Source organism: Globicephala melas, chromosome 3 (assembly GCF_963455315.2).
Source record: "Globicephala melas chromosome 3, mGloMel1.2, whole genome shotgun sequence".
NCBI classification, from domain to species: domain Eukaryota; kingdom Metazoa; phylum Chordata; class Mammalia; order Artiodactyla; family Delphinidae; genus Globicephala; species Globicephala melas.
The window spans coordinates 134,715,155-134,736,324 of NC_083316.1; the positions used below are offsets into that span (position 1 = coordinate 134,715,155).

At 38.5% G+C, this 21,170-nt stretch overlaps 1 protein-coding gene across 3 annotated transcripts in view; it reads right to left on the reverse strand.

Annotated features, from left to right (window-relative positions):
* RNF145 (ring finger protein 145) overlaps window positions 1–21,170 on the reverse strand; it is a 65,432-nt gene that overhangs the window by 17,371 nt on the left and 26,891 nt on the right. For all 3 annotated transcript variants that reach the window (XM_030841253.3, XM_060296556.2, XM_030841257.3), the window contains exons 4-6: window positions 11,997–12,088; window positions 4,106–4,341; window positions 1,458–1,633 (exon numbers count right to left, since the gene is read on the reverse strand). In XM_030841253.3, the coding sequence (XP_030697113.2) occupies window positions 1,458–1,633; window positions 4,106–4,341; window positions 11,997–12,088 (504 nt within the window). The remainder of the gene's footprint in view (window positions 1–1,457; window positions 1,634–4,105; window positions 4,342–11,996; window positions 12,089–21,170) is intronic.

Consider the following 21,170-nt stretch of genomic DNA (forward strand, 5'->3'; position numbering starts at 1 on the left):
CTTTGTTAAGTCCAAATTCATTCATAGCTTACTGATTTGTTAAGCCTCTTACATTATACTATGCTTCATTTGATTGTGCTTCACAATGGATAATAATCTGGTTTAAAACATGACCAATCCCAGTCCCACACTTAGGTTATCCTAACCACTGAACTGTATATCTCTCTTTCTCTTTAAATTCAGTTACTTTTTGGACCATTTTAAAACTCTGCATAAAATCTCCATGATACTTACATAAAAACAAATAGCAGTGAAACAATGAATTGGCCATTAAAATGTGTTTGATATCAGTTTATTGCATGTTTATAAAAGCTACTTTTTAATTAAAAGTCTCAGAAAGTACAAAATCTGACTCAGTACCAATAAGTTTATTTTACTTACTTGTCAAAATAGGTATCGCCCCATGACATTTTTATTGCTGTTTAACTTTGTAACGTTTTCAATCTTAACAAGTAACATGCTCCTTAAAGAGAGTAAATCTGTCTTAAACTTCTCCTCCCCTACACCACTTGGTGCACAACACTCCATCATTTTGGATGGCTGCGAAACAACAGCTCTACTAACTAAAACTCTAAAGTTGTATTCGCCTATACTTCCCAGGAGGAGAGTTTCTTTCTTGCCTTTTAAAGTGACAATGAGCCAGGGAATGAAGATGTAGACCCATCTGCTAGATTCTGAGGGACTGAGATGGAAACTTGGAATTTAACAGTGACAAATGTCTAGATAAGCTCACAACAAAGATAATGAGGTAGAAAAAGGACTCTAATGACTTAAGATTTTTTTAAAATAATTTATTTTAGAAACCAAGTCTTAGAATTCCTTTAGGTTAAATAGTAAAATACTATGATATACTCATTTTACCATTATTTGACTCTATATTAATACGGAAGCAAAACACTGAAAATAACAGGGCATAGTGAAAGTGTATAGGTAAGTCATAGGATTTGGACTCAGATGGGGTTTGAGTGTCAGCATCCCTTCTTTTGGCACTGGCACCTGGGCAAGTTACTCTTGGTACAATTTCCTTACCTCTGAAATGCTAATGATAATAAGGTACCTTTCTTGCAGGGCTGCTATAAAAGTAAGTATGAAGAAGTGTTTATTAGTGTGGCTGGCACATATTAAATACTCAAAGTGATAGTTATTTTTAGTAACATATTTCTTTTCCAGTAGTTTAACTTGAAATTGAAAAAACATTTTTACAATTTGCTACATACCTTTCCACAAATCATTTGCTGTACTACGGTCTACAGTGCAGCCAAATATACCACCATTATTATATTAGCACCTCCTTACACTGCCAGACCTAGGCATCCACTGAGTGAAAATCCTATTTTAATTCAATATGAAGCACTATAAAAAGAGTGACAAAAGTTAATTTGAAAAACTTACTATTCCTAGATCAAAGTTTTCTCTTCCTAGGGTTATATATAGTATCGTATACTCTTATTAATTACCTTGTGAGGAAAAGGAAAAGAAGCCTCTCTCGTGATGCAGGCTGATCCCGAGTACTGAAATAGGAGTAAATCTGAAGAGCAAATAAGACGAGCCAGAAAACCATGAACAGTACAGGGACTACCAGCTGATTCCACAGGGACATCCCCAAGGCTAGAAGGCCATATACCTCCACTACCTGAGTAAGAAAATAGGACTTTAGGAAAACACCTTGTATCACTTCAATAAACACATTTAAACACAAAAGAGTTTAACCTAAAGTACTGAAAGAGAAAAACTGAGTAGCTTTTCTTTTCTTGCAAGATTATTTCAACTAAATTCCTTCAAAGTTAGCTCTATACATACAAGTAGGAATTAGCATGTCTTTGTTAATTTTCTGACTTTGAATTATTATTAACTGTTGACACACATTCATCAAATGGCAACAGTAAACTGCCCTAAGAGTTCAGGGATAATGTCAAAATAAAGTCACAGTCAGAGTTAAACTACGTCAAGGGAGTGTGAGGAGCCTTGGTAAACTTACTCATGTCTAATCAAAATGATCAGGACTAGCATGAACAATGCAATACTGCTTGAGGGGCTAGGAGGAAGGGAAATATAAAAGAATTTTCCAGAGTTTATTCAGGAAGGTCACAGATGAGAAGTAGTCTGATGGAAGACAGAATAATCATTGGAGAAGTTTATGATGGAGCAAAGACAGGAAGTCTTTTCCCTCAGACAAATCACTTCCCCTTGCTCCTACTGTGTATTTATCAAGCAACATTTCTCAAATGATTTGGTTTGCCAAGTGTATTAACACCAGAGAAGAAGGTACACCTAAAAAAAGTTTATTAAACTACTATAAGTCAATAAATTAGCTGTCTAGTTTATAAAACAATTCCTTATGAGACTGATTAGGAGGAATTAATTCTCATAATCTGATTCAGCCTAGGAGTACAGCTGTAACCAAGTTTCTGGAGTTACTAAGCCAGGGACTGGACCCTGGTAACACAACAAGGTTCTGCCAAGTAGGTTACAAGCTCTAACCTAAGCAGCCAATTGGTCTTGCCGGAATGCTCGGTGTGACACCAGAATTTTTCAAAAACTATAAAGACCTTAAATAAAAATACACTGACTTGTAGCTTATTCTAAATTTACATTTTTCCATCTGTAAATCAAATATTTTTTCTAAAACTGAGTCATGATTAACCCCCATTTTTTCCCAACTAGAAAATATTGCAAGAAAAAGGAAATTGTCCAGCTAGCTGCAAAATTACTATTAGCAGCAAACTAATCACTGAGAGGTAGAGTACTTTTCCTTCTTTCCATTCAAGGAAAAGACCACTAAAATACCTGACAGTTTCCACTTCTTGTCTATCCAATTCTTTCCAGGTCGCGAATTTCATAACCTATACTTTATTTTCAACTGCAACACCTTGTGCTACAAGAACCTTATGGCAACCAAGAAGGTAAACATGACACTGAAAAACGGAGGCTTTGTCCTTATGGTAACTAAATAAACAGTATCCAAGTAATATTTACTGAATATCTACCACTTCTTACAAACCAGGGTAGTTCCACAAGATTGAATTCAAATAAAAAATACATAAATTCATCATTCTGACCCTGCATACAACAACCCTTCCCCACGAAGAAACTGTTCAATGAGAGTATGAAAATAACTCCATCTTCTTCTGAAGATCTACTTTCAAGAAAGTTGCTCAAGTTAATCATTATGTAAGATGAAGAAATCAGTAGAATCAGGGTAAGGCCAAGAGCTTAGGAAATTTTTCTGGGAAAATCTGCCCCTGGGGCCACAACAATAACAACAAGGAAAGGATTCATTTAGTAGTATCAGTTTGACCAATCTGAAAGCTTCCTGTACCTTAGGGTCACGCACACAGTAAAGAGCTAGGAGAGAATGCCCATTTTAATACTCTCTTTATACCAATGTCAGTTTTAAGACCTATTTTATATACTGAAATTCACTGATTAAATCAAATGAACTATTTATCTCCTCAATACCTACTGTTTGTGTCTGGAAATAATCTGTTTGAGAGCAAAGGCTGATAAAAGTAGGAGAGACAGAAGCACGTTATGTTGGCAAAATCAGTCCAAGCACCACATCTAAATGAAATCTGTCATACCATAGCCCAGAACTATTTAACTTCTCAGTCTATTAAACAAACGTAAGGAAAAAACTGTACTCACAGTAGGGCTATAATCAGGAAAAAAACAGGATTTGACCTCTAGGTATTCAATTCTACATCATTCTTGTCTTTGTTATCATAGTTAACACTGAATATCATCTACCTGGCACTGAACTCATTCAAGTCTCACGGCTACCCTATGCGTTAAGTACAACAGTTATTATTAGCTCCATTTTACAGATAAGTAAACTTAAGTGACTAACCCCAGGTTACACAGCTGGTAAACAGCAGCATCAGAGTGAGAACCCAGACCATCTGCTTCTGGAGAAGCACTTACTTCACTTTACTGCCTCTCAATAGAACTTAATAAAGAATCTCAGATGCTCCTAATTAGGTTGAAAACAGTTACTATTTTGAAACTGTCAAACATAATGTTACCATGACCATGACTGTGAAATAAAAGTGAACTAAATCTTTAATATACTTAATATTTATGTAGAATTTTATCTACACAGTCTTACCTGAACCAACTCTCTGTATGCAGACTTGGCAAGGTTATAAGGTACTAGAAGGTTAGACCCAAGAAAATAAAGAACTTCCAATCCAGTAAAAATCATAGCAAATTTGTTGATGATAACAATTGTCTCCAGAGGAACAAGGCAGAGGCGTGCTAGGAGAGGAAGCATGTGCGCTGAAAAGAGCCAAATCTGCTTCGTTTTCATGACACAGGAGCATAAAGTACACACCACCAACTGACCTAAAATGGGGGGGAGAACATATTTAATTTCGAGATTTGGTAATCACAAAATAAAAACAAAACACTGTTGAAAAGGATGATGACACAGCTTTTGAAGGAGTTTAGTTAGGATCTCTTAGATAATATTTTAAATCAAATTTTAATTTCATCTGACCAAAATTACATGTTCCGTGAATTTTGGGCACCCATTCCCTAGGACTAACTTAAAAGAAGCAGCACAAATATCCACTGGTCTTCATCACATTCCAGATGGCATATATAATATGGCAATTTTTTAAAATGTCTCATTCAAAAAAGAATTCAGTTACAACTAAATATATTTAGCTCCTTTTACAAAGGCCCTCAATATTTAACTGTTCTCCTCTAGAGGTGAAAGTATAAAATCCAAGAGATACAGTTACTTGTCCAAGGTCATGCTGTGACAAGATTTATTCTGAGGTTTTCAATCTTTAATTGTTTCTACAGGACCATGCAAGCCTTCCCAAATGACTCAATAATGAGAAGTTAAAACTGAGAAGTTTAAACAACAAATTCTTCTCACAGAGGATTATGCATTATTATTGAAAAGTTAGGAAATACAGAGAAGGAAAAAGGAAAAAGAAGCCTCAATCTCCTACAATCCTGTCACCCAAAGGTAGCACTGTTAATGTTGTGTTCATTAAATAAGGTATTGCACGTAAAGCCTTAGCATTTTATCTGAAACCTAGGCAGTGCTCAAAGTTATTCATATTGTTACCTTTTCAGATTTATTCTATGCATGTGAATATACACAAATGTTTTATATAAAGGAGATTATAGCATACACACAATCAACTTTTTTCATTTAATACATATTATGCATATATCTCTCAAATAAATAAATAAAGGCTTTTGTTGTTTTTTTAGTTAAAAAACTGAATGCACATGACAATATTAGCATTTGGCTATTTTCAAATGTTTCATAATTATAAAATGCTTTGTTATGAATAAGCCTGTACATTTATGACATCATTGTATAAACTACTTGGAGCACATTTCCTAATATTTTCTTAGCCTAAATTCCTGTAAGTGGGATTACTGAGTCAGAAGAAACATTTTTTAAGGCTTTTAACACATACTGTCAATTGCCCTACAGACACAAAACACACAGTGTACAGGGGTGCCCATTTTCTCACCTACCTGTCAACAGTGAAAATAATTTAAGAAAGGGAAGGGCAAGGAATATTTTCTAAGTTTTTGTTAAATTTGTATTTTGTCGTTTACCAGTAGCACTGAACATTACCAATAAGTAATGGGTTGGCCAAAAAGTTCGTTCAGGTTTTTCCGTAACCTTACAGAAAAACGCAAACGAACTTTTTGTCCAATCAACATGTAAACGCATTTGCAATTATTTGGCAAAACGTTTGTTCACATTCTTTGTCTATTCTTTTACTAGGATATGTAGCCTTCTGTTGTTTGATCAAGATATTAACCTCCTTTATCATATGATTCTATTTTCCCAATCTGTCATTTGAGTATTTTAATAACTTTTTCTCTCATAGTATAGAAGTTTGTATTATAAAGAGTCAAACCTATCAATCTTTTCCTTAATGGTTTCTACTTCTGGTGCCATGGTTAATTATATGGCTCCCCCTACTCAAGATCATACATGTAATCACCTATATTTTCTTTAATTTAAAAATTAATATATATGGAAATTATTTTAGAATAAGGTAAAAAGTAAAGACCTATGTTTGTTTTTCCAGATGTGTAGTCAGTTGTCTCAAAACTAGCTATTGGAATCATCCAATTCTTTTCTCATTAATTTGAAATGCCACTTTGGTATACTTCAGAATCTTCTGTGTATTTTGTGTCTGTGTCAGAACTTGCTAATTTTTTTCAGTGCTCTACTCTGATGACAGTGCCCACTATTCCTTTTCACTGACTGGACAAGTCTCCTCTTATTGCTCCTCTCAGAATTTCTTAGAAATTCTTGAACATGTCATCTTCCAAATTGATTTAGGAATCAGTCAAATTCTCTTCCTTCTTGCCAATGAAAAGCAAAACAATATTTTTAGATTCTAATTTGTGTTCTATCCATATTATTTTTAGAAGAATTAAAAAACTGCAACTATTTTTATACAAAGCTGAAAATTTATTAACAATCTACTACACTGTATGTAACATATGTGGTATTTTTTCCCACAAAGTACTAATTTTAGCCTTTAAAGAACTGATATTCAAATCACATGAAAAACATTCATAAAGGCATTAAGAAAGAGAAAAACACCTAATAATAAAGAAAACTGAGGCAGATCCCCTCCCCCACAGCTTGCTCTCACCCTCTGCTCCCTTGCAGTGTACTCAATAGATCTCGCTTTCTACCCTCACTTCTGGCTCGGTGAATTCTTTTACCACCCACATTGCCAGCCCCATCACCACATTCCACAGCATTTTGGTGGCCCATACAGGGAATGCCTCTGTCTGCCTTTTCTAATCAGTCTTCCAATAGTAGTGATCGGCCTAATGACTTGGGGCAATTGAAGGTCCCCGGCCAGGGTTATTGCTCAGCGGGACCCAAGGTCTCCAGACGGGCTCCGACTCACTGTCACCCCAAGGGCTACATTCTGGAAAGTCTTTTCTCCTCTTCAACACTGCCGATGGTCTAAGGTCCCTGGAGACCAGGGATTGCACATCCTGACTCTCTGGCGGACCTAAAGCCCAGTCCCATATCGACTGACTGTCCCTGCCCGATGGGGTGGTAGTGTCCTTTGGGCCTAGCTTTGGGACTCCTCACTTCTAACACCTGGTGCATTCGGCAGCGGCAGCTCGTCTGGGGCAAATCCAGGCACACTGTGAGATCCTCTTTTCTCTTTCCATCCTGATCCACCAACGTCACCAAGTACGTCAAACAAGTTGCTACAAAACCAACTTCATTCCATCAAGCTACAAATGGTGACAAGACAAGGATTCCAACCTCTAGAATCAATACAGTTGACTACTCTCAAACAGGCCTCCCAAAATTTCTATTCACACAGAATCCCACAGCCCCACAGCCGACCAGCAAAGCCAACTGGGACCCAATGTCACCCTTTCTCAGCAGGAAGTAGCCCAAGATGATGTCGTTGCCCAGATGTCAATGATTTGACTCTGCTGATCGGACAGGGGGGAAATGTAGAGCTTAACAAAAGAACAGCCATCTTAGGCTGGGGCGGTCCTTTTAAGATAAGACAAATGCACTCTCCTCCCAACGGGAAATTATCAGTAGTCACAAGCAGTTGGCATTCCAGGCAGATAGAGCTATGACACACCCAGCCCTAACCACCAAACGGGTGGAACATTAACCCAAGGGTGACCAGAGGGGACCATAAAAGAAGCCCAGTTTCTCTCCCCCAGCGTAGACCCCCTCTTGGTCTCCCCCACAGTGTACTCAATAAATCTCACTTTCTACCCTCAGAAAAAAAAAAAAAGAAAGAAATAGAAATAGAAAACTGAGAAGAGGCCACCTAGTAAGATAAGTCAACAAAATCTTAGGGGCTAGAAAACAACTATCAGGCCACTACTCTTTCCCCACCCTGAGAAGAAGACTGAATTTTGCTCTCCAGAAAGGCTGAAATAGGCTCCTGGGCACTGTGCACAGCTCAGGGCAGAGGTGAGGTGCAGTGCCCAAATGAAAAACAGAGATTAAAATAAAAGTCTGCACCCAGAAGGATGAGATCACTCTAGATCTCCAAACACTGCTGCCATGTTTATTGCCACCCAGCTCTTGTCACTGACACTAGCCTCCCCTACAGGAGACAGAAAGATTCTTCTTTGGGGAAACTGACCCAAGTCCAAGTGAAAAGACCTACAAATACACACACTTAGGGGTCCCCCCAAAAACAGCCAGTTGCACTTGACACCAAATGTGAAACATACCCGTTGGTAAGCCTTAAAGAGATTCCAATCGACAACTTAATAACTCACTTTAATACAAATGATCACACAAGGATATTTAAGTAAAACTTACAGTTTATCAGCCTCATATGGGGTCTAGGCATCAGTATTTATAATTTTTTATGTAATATAACCAGGTGATTCTAATCCAGGCTTAAGAAATACTGCTGTCCCAGGTAAGGCAAAGACCAAAACAAATGGAGAGAACGCAAGGAACAAAAGAAAGCTTCAGGGGCTTCCCTGGTGGCACAGTGGTTGAGAGTCCGTCTGCCGATGCAGGGGACACGGCTTCGTGCCCCGGTCCGGGAGGATCCCATATGCTGTGGAGTGGCTAGGCCCGTGAGCCACGGCCACTGAGCCTGTGCTCCGCAACGGGAGAGGCCACAGCAGTGAGAGGCCCACGTACCATAAAAAAAAAAAAAGAAAGCTTCAAAGTAAATAATATATCTAAGAAATTTAAAAGACTGTCACAATAAAAAGAAAACAAACTCCAGGATATTAAAATATATAACAACAAAAGGGTTGTAAGATAAAGTTGGGAAATCTCAGAAAGTAAAACAAAGAGAGAGACAGAGAGAGAGAGAAAGGAAAATGGAACAGTAAGAAAATTAGGGGCTCAATGTGGGAGGAACCTTACCAATTAAGAGAATTTCCAGAAGGGGACAAAAGAGAAAACAGCAGGGAAAAGTTAGGTGAGTTGAAAGGAGAAAGGCCTCTGCGGAATGATACCTGAGAGTAGAGAGGAGTGGTACAGGAGAAAACCGATTTTCATCATAAAATTGTGGTATTTCTTGAGTTTTAAAAGTAAGTATATTTCTTTGATTAAAAAATTAGCTAAAACTCTGAAAGAAATAAAATACTCAGAGGAAATGCTTTAATGTTAGGAATGATTAGGAATTTTCATTCTGGTATGTCTTACTTTCACTGTACTCACAGCTATGATATTTAAATTTCCTTTTTCAAATTCTCAGAGCTTTCTGAGAATCTGCTCCCTGTGTTATAATCGTCAGTTTGGCTCAAATAAAATTCTCTTTTTTCTTCTTAAAAAAAAAAAAATTTCCTTGTTCAGCATGCTGTAAACTTCCTTTAAGCTCTGAAAATTCCCATAAGTCTAGGACAGCACATTCGGTGTTCAGCTCTGGGGTTACAGGCTTCATTTAATTTATCTTCTTTCACAGAAGACTATGACTCATATGCTGTGATTCTCTTTAAGAGAAGACTACTCCTCTTATTTAGGTGAAAGAAGGAAGGAGTCATACTGTTAGTGGAAATCTTTCCTATAGCTCCAGGAGAAAAGGAAGTTGTTTAACTTGACATGCCTATTCCAACTGACAATTCTGAATAAATCAAAATCACAATGTACTCTTTGGATTTCAGAATTCCACTGTAAGAACTATCTCCAAGAAGTCTGTAATCCTAAGAAATGATGGCATATTCAAATTACTTAATTTTTCATTAAAAGTTCATTAGTGAAATGGAAGAAAAGGAGTAGAAAGTTACTTTAAAATCAAAGTCTAAAGAAAATTGCTACTTAATAGTTTACGGATTTTGTTTTATTTCCAATTAATTGAATCTTAGTTGAGTAAACACACTATCATAACCACTGATAGGAAAAATTTAAGGAAATATACAGATTTATACTAAATTGCGTCCATTATAGAATAAAAGAGAACACTTTATGAGTTTTCTAACCTAGCAAATATTTTCATACTTGGATGTCACCACTACTGAATATACCAATTCATGGGATATAGCCATAAAGCAACATTATTTTTGTGTCCTACTGTCTTAAAAGCCACTCTGTGAACTGAGTGTTCTCCTGCCCCTAAGGCAAGTCCCATACCTTTTCTAATCTAGCACAGGTTATACAATCTAATCTAATCTAATCTAATCTCAATCTAATAACAAACAAAACTTTGAAACTGATTTAAAGTTGAGAGTTTTCCTTTATTCCAGCTGAGGCCTCCTACGGCATAACAGAAAACCTGCAATTGTGAGAGGGAGTAGAGAGGTTAAGGCAATCTTCTTCCTCTTTCTCTGCCAGCACAATCTCACACTTTTCCTGACTTACTCACGACTGAAGCAGGCAGGGAAGGAGAGGGAGGGAAGTAGAAAATTCTTACTGAACTATGTTCTTACAATGGTATGGTATTGGTGCTCCCTACAGTTGGCGTATTTAAAATGGATCTCCTTTCTCCTGGGCACTTTTAAGGATTCTTCTGATTGTTCCCATCACTGTGGATCTCTCATCTGCAGTACCCTTGATGCTTGTTATGTACCCTCCTCTGGCTGTTTTTGGTTCTTTCCTCAGCTCCTTAAATTCAATCCCTGTTGGAGTCTTCTCATCCTTTTTAAGGGCCGTCTTGGGAGGACCTAAGAAAATTCCATTGACTCTTGGGGCCCTCATCTAGTCCATAGTAAACTAACATTCTTTGCCTACACAGATTAGATGATACAGGAGAACCTCTCAAGACATTTTCACTCCATGGTCAGAAACTCAACAGCCAGCCAGCCAGCCCAGTGCTGGCCTTTATATCAGACTAGAATTATAATACAAGCCATATATATAATGTTTAATATTCTGGTAGCATCATTTTATAAAGGTAAAAAAAAAGTAAAATTAATTAATAATATATTTTATTTAATCTAATATTTCCCAAATATTATCACATAGACATTCAATCTATATTAAAAAATTAACAAGACAGTCTACATCGTTTTTGTACTACGTTTGAGAAATTGGATGTGTTTTACACGACAGTATATTTTAATTTGGACTAGTCACATTTCAAGGGCTCACAAGCCACATGTGGCTTGTTTTGGATGGTGTAGCTTTAGATATTGCAGGCCTAGGTTGGACACCAGTCTGTAGTATCCCCACTAAGCCACAAAAAAATATGTGTCTCCAAATGGTCTACCACTAAATTCTCTAAATGAGAAGGGCCCAGCAGGTATTTTAGAGAAAACAGCTCCCTAAAGAAATCCTCCTTCAAATCCCAACATTCAACCTCTTAACACCCTCTACATGGGTGAATTTAAGAATTACATACTATGGGCTTCCCTGGTGGCGCAGTGGTTGAGAGTCCGCCTGCCGATGCAGGGGACACGGGTTCGTGCCCTGGTCTGGGAAGATCCCACATGCCGCGGAGCGGCTGGGCCCGTGAGCCATGGCCGCTGAGCCTGTGCGTCCAGAGCCTGTTCTCCGCAACGGGAGAGGCCACAACAGTGAGAGGTTTTCTCTCACTTTGTTTTTTGCAACTTTGGCATGGTAGGGTCTAGTATTTCACTTTGGACTGTATCTATATTGTTTTGGGGTCCTAGCCAACACTTCTGTTTTAAGCATTCTGCTACCTGAATATTTCAATCATGTCTCAAGTTCTTGATGTTTCTGGCACTTTATTTTTGACTATAGGATAATGGCTTTCAACAACAGTAAACAATACTAAGACATTACGTATTTCATTTTAATCTTACAAAGTAATTATTAGCTTTATTTTAAAATTAATCTTCCCAAATACTTACATTACCCTTAAAAAAACACAAACAACTACAGGCTATATGTGATCATAAACATGTAAAATAAGAAACACCTATGTATGAAAGAAAAAGACTAACATTTAACAATGGCTATGTTTTGAAAGTCATCATGAATAACTTTTGAGTTTTCCAGTTTTTTGTATTAAGTATGAACCAATTTTAGAAAATAGTAATTAAGATTGGTTGGTTCCTACGTACACTTTTAATTCTTTTATAATACTTACCTATTAAGGCTGTGGTAAACCGATTCATGGAGAGAGGTTCTAAATACATTGGTCCTTCATAGGCGGACTCCAGTTCACTCCTAACGTAGTCCCTAAATAAGTAAAATGATAAGAATGTATTAGATACATTCCAAGCACATATGGGAGATAGAAGCTGCTATAGCACAGCATTCTTATAAAAAGCATATTATGTTAATAACACCTCTATCCACATCTATACTAAGGAAAACTTTAGGTACAAAAAATTATAGAGGGATGGCCTTCATCTCCTTCGTCCATGCACTGGAAAGAGAATTTACTGAAACTGAATTTTACTATGCAGAGAAGCAGCCAAGGCTCTACTTTGTGGGATTTTCTTTCTTCCCACGACCTTATTAAATAATTTATGCCCAGGAAAAAGCCAGTTGAGATGCCATCTCTCAACCCTACTACTTAACTGATAACACCTAATACTATTACATTGAATTTCCCCTCTTTTGACTAGCTTCCATCATCCCTCCCATCTTCTTTTCCCCAAAGTTTTGTCCCAAGTTATACTTAACTAGTTACAGGTAAAATCACAAACTAGCTAGCAAACTAGCTTGTAGCAGGACAATCCTTAAAAACTGTCACTTTCAAGTCTACAGGGAATCTATAATTAGAATTATAATATTTTGTAGGCTACAAACTTATTTTGAGATAAATTTTAAATCAAATCAAATATTCCTTTTAAAATTTAATTCATTTAACATTGATCACTGAGAAATAACAAGATTTAAGTATTGGCCAAAGAGTCTTTACACTCTGAGAAAACAGAACTTTTAGGGCAGAGGCAAGAAGCACAAAAAGGGAGAATTTACTTTATTATCAATAAGTTCAGTGGTAATAGTAGAACATGGTTGTCTTAAGTTCTTCTGACATCAAAGTAGGAAAGTTTGTGTTAAAAAAAATTCTCCTTTTCTTCAATTGCTGAATGCTTTATTCACTGTACTTTAATAGTTTTAATGTTTCAAGTATTTCTGAAAAACTCAGATGGCTGTATTTACTTTTTCCATGAAATTACTTCCTATTAGGCAATCAAGTTGAATTCCTTCAGCATAACATAGCCAAACAAGAAATGACCTTTACATAATCAGCAAGGAGAGTATTGCCAAAAATCAACATTAAAAACTAAAATAAAAATTTAAAGCAGTTTTGGGAACAATTATAAAAACCAATGAATGACTAAGCTTCTTGGGTGATTTTGCAATTCTCCTCTATAACTCTAGGAGGATTATTTTTAACAAATAAAGTCTCTTTCTAGTAAAGAGAAAGCCAAATTCTCAAGGGGAATGATTCTAATGCAGTGGCTGTCAACCAGGGGTGATTTTGCCCCTGAAGGGATAGTCTGCAATGTCTGGAGACATTTTTAGTTGTCACAGCTTGGAAGGGTGGAGGGGTGCTACTGGCACCTAAGCCAAGATGTTGCTAAAGCATTCTACAGTGCACAGAACAGCCCCCACAACAAAGAATTACCCACTCCAGAAGGTCAGTGGTTGAAATCCTGTTTTAATGTAGAGAGACACAAACGCTACACGTGCAAATTATATATAAATATCTGATTACTAGTGTAGTATAGGTAACCGTCAATGTAATTATTATATTTTATATAGCTTTAAGATAGAAAGCTAAAGAATTAAGAGAATTATGAAGTTTAAAATAAAATAGACACATAACTACCATGTACGCTTACGAAGTCTTTGAAAATGCTATTAAAGAAATAAATTTATATTTTAAAGAGATGTAGCTCTGAGTCCCAGTACTACCTAGGCCTTTAAAGCCAAATAATTTCTTTTTGGCCATAGCACATCCCTCTCAAATAGATCCAGTTTAAAGAGAGGCCACGTGGGACTTCCCTGGCAGTCCAGTGGTTAAGACTTCGCCTTCCAATGCAGGGCGTGCAGGTCTGATCCTGGGTCAGAGAGCTAAGATCCCACATTCCTAGCGGCTGAAGGACCAAAACATAAAACTGAAGCAATATTGTAACAAATCCAATAAAGACTTTAAATAAATTAAATTAAAAAGTAAAAAGAGGCCAGGGACAACCCATAAAGACAAAAGGCAGGTTGGTGTTTGCCACGGGATGGGGGGAGGGGGAATGGAAACAACTATTTAAGGGTTGCAGGTTTCATTCTGGGGTGATGAAAATGGAATTAGATAATGGTGACGGTTATACAACATTATGAACGTACTATATGAACTGTTCGCTTTGAAAGGTTAATTTTGTTATGTGAATTTCACCTCAGTAAAAAAGGGGGGCCTACAAGAGCACTACCTCCAAGGGGAAAAGCCAAAAGATGGACCAAAAGGACCTCAGTCCCAGGAGCTCTCTCACAGAGAGGGGTGAGGGGAGGAGATGACAGAGTTGGGTTCCCTGTCTTATTTTCTCTCACATTTGCTTTTGTCATCATATTACTGATGTTTCATAAGAAACTCAGGAAACTCAACATTATCAAGAATTTCTTATTGCTGAGACATTTGCTAATTGTTTTGTATTATTTCCTAGCCTACTTCAGCTTACCCTCTTTTTAAAAGCCTCTTTTTCTTTAGTCCCTTACCTTAAATTCTAATTTCACATAACAAAACTTCTAAGGAAAATTAATATTTTCTATACTTTTTTATTCTAACTCAAAAAGAATCTGCTGTATACCTATGTTGCTAGCACACTGCTAGGCCCTGAAAATACTGCAGTAGACAAGAAAGACACAGTTGCTGTTAGGATGAAGCTTACAAACCAGGAGAGGAGACATACATTAAACAAATACTCATGCTAACCATTATTAAATTACAATTGTGACAAATGCTGTAAGAAAAAAATACAGAATGCTGTAATGGTCTTTTAAATTTTTATTTTTATATTCACAACTCTATTTAAAAATTATCTTCTATTATCTTCATTTCTAGATTCATATTTTTCCATTTAGCTAGTTTTTTCTGTCTTTTTATTTTAAATATCACTTATTTTACCTCTCATTCTATTTCATAGGGTTATTTTAAAGGGTTTAATGCAACTATTTCCTTTTCTTTTATCCTACCCTATGTTTCTTTGGTGGTTTTGTTGTTGTTGTTGTTGTTTTTTTTTGCGGTACGCGGCCTCTCACTGTTGTGGCCTCTCCCGTTGCGGAGCACAGGCTCCAGACACTCAGGCTCAGCGGCCGTGGCTCACGGGGCCCAGCCACTCCGCGGCATGTGGGATCTTCCCGGACCGGGGCACGAACCCGTGTCCCCTGCATCAGCAGGCTGCAGGTGGCAGGCGGACTCTCAACCACTGCGCCACCAGGGAAGCCCTGTTGTTGTTGTTTTTAAAGTTTCCTCTTAACTTTCTAATTCTTTTTATGATTTTCTTTTTAGTTCTTTTTCTCTTTCCATGTTTCATTACTCTGTGGTTTGTTGAGATTATAGGACACTAAGGGACGACTACATTCCAGAATAATCTCCAACCTTTAGGCCACAATGACAACACCCTGAGTTTAAGCAGTTTCTGCCCACTAGCTCTCCCACTTTGCCCTCTTCTAAGACCCTATGAACAGCTCTCTCTCAATGCTGCAGCCTCTCCCAGGACTGCCCGACCTGTCATTGCATCAATCACCCTACCAAAGAAATTAACATCTTTCCTAGGCACCTCAGACCCTCTCCCCTTTGCTCAACTCCTATCTCTCAAGACAGTCTTCAGAATTTCTCTGTTTGGCTGACTCACCAATAGGCCCCACCTCAGTAAAGACAGCCAGACCCAGAAGGCCTGCAGTCCCTTTGGGTTGGCCGAGCTTGGCTTGCCAGAGCCAGGGCAGTGGCTTTGGTGGAGGCTAAACTACTCGTCTTGCCAAGCAGCCACTACTTACCTATCTCTTCTGAGAGAAGAATCTGAGCACTGCCTCCCAAACTATACAGAAAAACTGGTGAAAAAAAAAAAACAAAACTGGCAACATTAACAAAGATCTCTATATCTAAGTGATGTACAACTTCAGGGAATCTCATGCTGGCAATGAAAACTCTTGGTTACTCAGTTTCAACGGAGTGGGTCACTTACAACAGTAAAAAACAAGACAGTAAGCCTAAATAAGAAGGATCCAGAGAAAGAATTATCCAAAATTCCATGAGTCATTTTAGGCCAAAATTTATTCTGAGGCAAGAGCCATGAAATTCTATTTTTAACAGAATTTTATACCTATTTTAAGACTGAATCAGATGGAATGTTCAAAAGCAGTATCAGAATTTTTAAATTTAGATTTAAAGAGTAGAATGCATTAAGTTAGTCAGAAACAAGAATTCCTGCATTCTGCTTGTAACTGAATAAAATCTTCCCCTTCTTAAACCTCTTTTCTCACTTGTGCAATCTGTGCAATGCTAACAATTAACGCTGAGCACCAGTAAACTGAACACTTTGAAAATCCACTTCTCTACACCCCTTGTGGTAGGCTACTTTCCTGTTGTTGCAACTATTTGGGGGCATAAGGAATGTGTAAGATGTATAAAAAGAGCCCCAAGGATAGCTTACAATAGAAAAAACTCTTGCTATAAAGAGAAGTATACGAGTTATAAAAAAATAAATAACAACAAAACCTAGGAGCTTATCAATTCATCAGCTGATTAAAGACCTTTATTTCTAAGTCTCTCAAGCAACCTGGCTGCGTCACTGAACAACCTAGGAACAATCTGTACATTCTGGCCACTTAAAGCTTTCAAACAATATTAATTCCAAAGAAACCTAATCTATTTGTACACAGAACAAAGTGGTGAGCCCTCCAAGTTATCTTTCGCAATATGTGCGAAAAAAAGGCACTGCTCAATTTAAGAGATCCCAGATAATGAGGTTTTTTTTTTTTTTTTTTTTTTGGGCCGCACAGTGCAGCATGCAGGATCTTAGTTCCCCAACCAGAAAGTGCAGAGTCCTAACCACTGGGCCGCTAGGGAATTCCGAGATGTTCAAACACCGGGATTTGAGTACCTACCACACCCTAAGCATTGTACTAGCAATTGAACAGTTCATCTACCCAGTTTCATCATTTAAATCTTCTCTGCCACACGGCCACCCTATTTTCTCTCTTCAGCTTCTTTCTGACCACCTACTAAATATTTAGTGCCTTGATCTGATAATGTTCAAAAGAAGAGAACATATCTGACACTGAAATGGACCAATTTTATTCCTGTCAAAATTAGGAGTTGAGTGTATAATGATAAAATTCATTTTACAATTCCTTTATCTAACAACAGTTCTCAAATGAAAAAATCTTGTTCCCCGGGTGACAACGTTTGGCAATTAGTGATACTTTCTGGTTTCACAGTTGTGCGGAAGGGGTATTCTGCAATCTGTTAGCAGAGACAGGGTGTTGTTAACATCCTGTAATGCACACAACTGCTCCATAGCAAAGAATGACACAGCCCAAAATGCTAACAGTTCCAAAAGAGACAACCCCTCATCTATAGCTTTGAATTACACAAGCTTTCATAAAATGGAGACCTAGTTATCTGCATTGACACATAAGTAACTCTTGGGAAAGTTTTACATTTGAAATCATAGTTACACACCCAAGACAAGGATGAAAAAGAGTACACTTTTATCATTTGAGACCCATGGGCTCTTAAGTCATACATGTACAAAATTGATACACTGGTTCATAAACCTAACAATAACACAAGGCATTTAAGAATAATGAAGTTTAAAATTTTAGAGAAAAACACTTAACTGTGGATGTAAACCATGAAAACACTCTCACAGTAATGGTCATGTCACTTTGTACAATTTCTCTTTTTTTCCCTGTAGTTCTGGATTGTCTCAATTTTAAAGTAGGGTTGACGCTGTAAAATACATTCCTTAGATCACTCAAAATGAAAAGCATAGTTTAGAATTTTAAGTATTAAAGAACCTGACATTTATCAAATTCTAATGAGTTCAATTAGAATATTAATATTAAATGTTCATACTGAGCTGTGCCCATGGATTTTCTAAAGTTTAATTCTTGTGAAATGCAAGTTATACCCATTTTATAAACATATTCTAAACTAGTTTTTATTCACTTAAGGAGAATCAGCTTCATTATATGAGTAAAGGCATACCTTGGAGATACTGGGGGTTCAGTTCCAGACCACCACAATAAAGTGAATACCACAACAGAGCAAATCACATGAATTTTTTGGTTTCCCAGCGCATATAAGAGTTACGTTTACACTATACTGTAGTCTACTAAGTGTCCAATAGCATGATGTCTTAAAAAAAAGTACGTACCTTATAATTTAAAAATACTTTGTTGCTAAATAAAAGCTAACCATCAGTTGAGCCTTCAGCGAGTCATAATCTTTTTGCTGGTGGAGGGTCTTGCCTCAAGGTTGATGGCTGCTGACTGATCAGGGTGGTGGTTGCTGAAGGTTGGGGTGGCTGTGGCGATTTCTTAAAATAAGACAACAATGGATGGAGGACCTTCAAGATGGCGGAGGAGTAAGACGTGGAGATCACCTTCCACCGCACAAATACATCAAACTATATCTACATGTGGAACAGCTCCTACAGAACACCTACTGAACGCTGGCAGAAGACCTCTGACTTCCCAAAAGGCAAGAAACTCCCCAAGTACCTGGGTACGGCAAAAGAAAAAACAGAGACAGAAGAATAGGGACGGGACCTGCACCAGTGGGAGGGAGCCGTGAAGGAGGAAAGGGTTCCACACACTACAAAGCCCCTTCGCGAGCGAAGACTGGGGTAAGGGTGGTGGGGAAGCTTTGGAGCCACGGAGGAGGACACAGCAAGAGGGGTGCAGATGGCAAAGTGGAGAGATTCCCGCACAGAGGATCGGTGCCGACCAGGCTGGGAGCTGAGGCTCGGGCTTTGGAGGTCGGATCCCAGGGAGAGGACTGGGGTTGGCTGCCTGAACACACCCTGAAGGGGGCTAGTGCACCACAGTTAGCTGGGAGGGAGTCTGGGAAAAAGTCTGGAACTGCCTAAGAGGCAAGAGACCATTGTTTCGGGGTGCACGAGGAGAGGGGATTCACAGCACTGCCTAAATGAGCTCCAGAGAACAGCATGAGCCACGACTATCAGCGTGGACATCAGAGACAGGCATGAAACGCTAAGGCTGCTGCTGCAGCCACCAAAAAGCCTGTGTGCAAGCACAGGTCACTATCCACACCTCCCCTCCTGGGAGCCTGTGCAGCCCACAACTGCCAGGGTCCCGTGATCCAGGGACAACTTCCCCGGGAGAATGCATGGCGCGCCTCAGGCTGGTGCAACATCACGCTGGCTTGCCCCACATTCCAATTATAACTACCGTAGCCCTCCCTCCTCCCAGCCTGAGTGAGCCAGAGCCCCCTAATCAGCCGCTCCTTTAACCCCCTCCTGTCTGGGCAAAGAACAGACACTAGAGGGCAACCTACACACAGAGTGGGGCCAAATTCAAAGCTGAACCCCAGGAGCTGTGCAAAGAAAGGAGAGAAAGGGAAATCTCTCCCAGCAGCCTCAGGATCAGTGGATTAAATCTCCACAAACAACCTGAGGTACCCTGCATCTGCGGAATACCTGAATAGACAAGGAATCTTCCCAAAATTGAGGCCGTGGACTTTAGGAGCAACTGTAGACTTGGGGTTTGCTGTATGTGACAGACTAGTTTCTGATTTTTATGCTTATCTTAGTATAGTTTTTAGTGCTTATTATCACTGGTGGACTTGTTTATTCGTTTGGCATCTCTCTTATTTTAAAATTACTTTTTAAATTTTAATAATATTTACTTATTTTTTATTTCAATAACTTTATTTTATTTTATTTTTTTCTCCCTTTTCTTCTGAGCCGTGTGGCTGACAGGATCTTGGTGCTCCAGCCGCGACTCAGGCCTGAGCCTCTGAGGTGGGAGAGCCAAGTTCAGGACATTGGTCCACCAGGGACCTCCTGACCCCACGTAATATCAATCGGCAAGAGCTCTCCCAGAGATCTCTGTCTCAACGCTAAGACCCAGCTCCACTCAAAGACCAGAGAAGTCCAGTGCTGGACATCCCAAGCCAAACAACTAGCAAGACAGGAACACAACCCAAACCATTAGCAAAGAGGCTGCCTAAAATCATAATAAGTTCACAGACATCCCAAAACACACCAGTGGACGTGGTCCTGCCCACCAGACAGACAACATCCAGCCTCATCCACCAGAACACAGGCACTAGTCCCATCCACCAGGAAGCCTACACAACCCACTGAACCAACCTTAGCCGCTGGGGACAGACACCAAAAACAACAGGAACTACGAACCTGCAGCCTGTGAAAAGGAGACTCCAAACACAGTAAGATAAGCAAAATGAGAAAACAGAGAAATATGCAGCAGATGAAGGAGCAAGGTAAAAACCCACCAGACCAAACAAATGAAGAGGAAATAGGCAGTCGACCTGAAAAAGAATTCACGTAATGATAGTAAAGATGATCCAAAATCTTGGAAATAGAATGGAGAACATACAAGAAACGTTTAACAAGGACCTAGAAGAACAAAAGAGCAAACAAACAATGATGAACCACACAATAAATGAAATTAAAAATCCTCTAGAAGGAATCAATAGGAGAATAACTGAGGCAGAAGAATGGATAAGTGACCAGGAAGATAAAATATTGGAAATACCTACTGCAGAGCAGAGTAAAAAAAAGAATGAAAAGAACTGAGGACAGTCTCAAAGACCTCTAGGACAACAGTAAACGCATCAACATTCAAATTATAGGGGTTCCAGAAGAAGAAGAGAAAAAGAAAGGGACTGAGAAAATATTTGAAGAGATGACAGTTGAAAACTTGCTTAATACAGGAAAGAAAACAGTCAAACTAAAGTCCAGGAAGCACAGAGAGTCCCATACAGGACAAATCCAAGGAGAAACATGCAAAGACACATATTACTCAAACTATCAAAAATTAAATACGAAGAAAAAATATTAAAAGCAGCAACAGAAAAGCAACAAATACCATACAAGGGAATCCCCGTAAGGTTAAGAGCTGATCTTTCAGCACAAACTCTGCAAGCCAGAAAGGAGTGGCAGGACATATTTCAAGTGATGAAAGGGAAAAACCTACAACCAAGATTGCTCTACCCAGCAAGGATCTCATTCAGATTCAACAGAGAAATTAAACCTTTACAGACAAGCAAAGGCTAAGAGCCTTTAGCACCACCAAACCAGTTTTATAATAAATGCTAATGGAA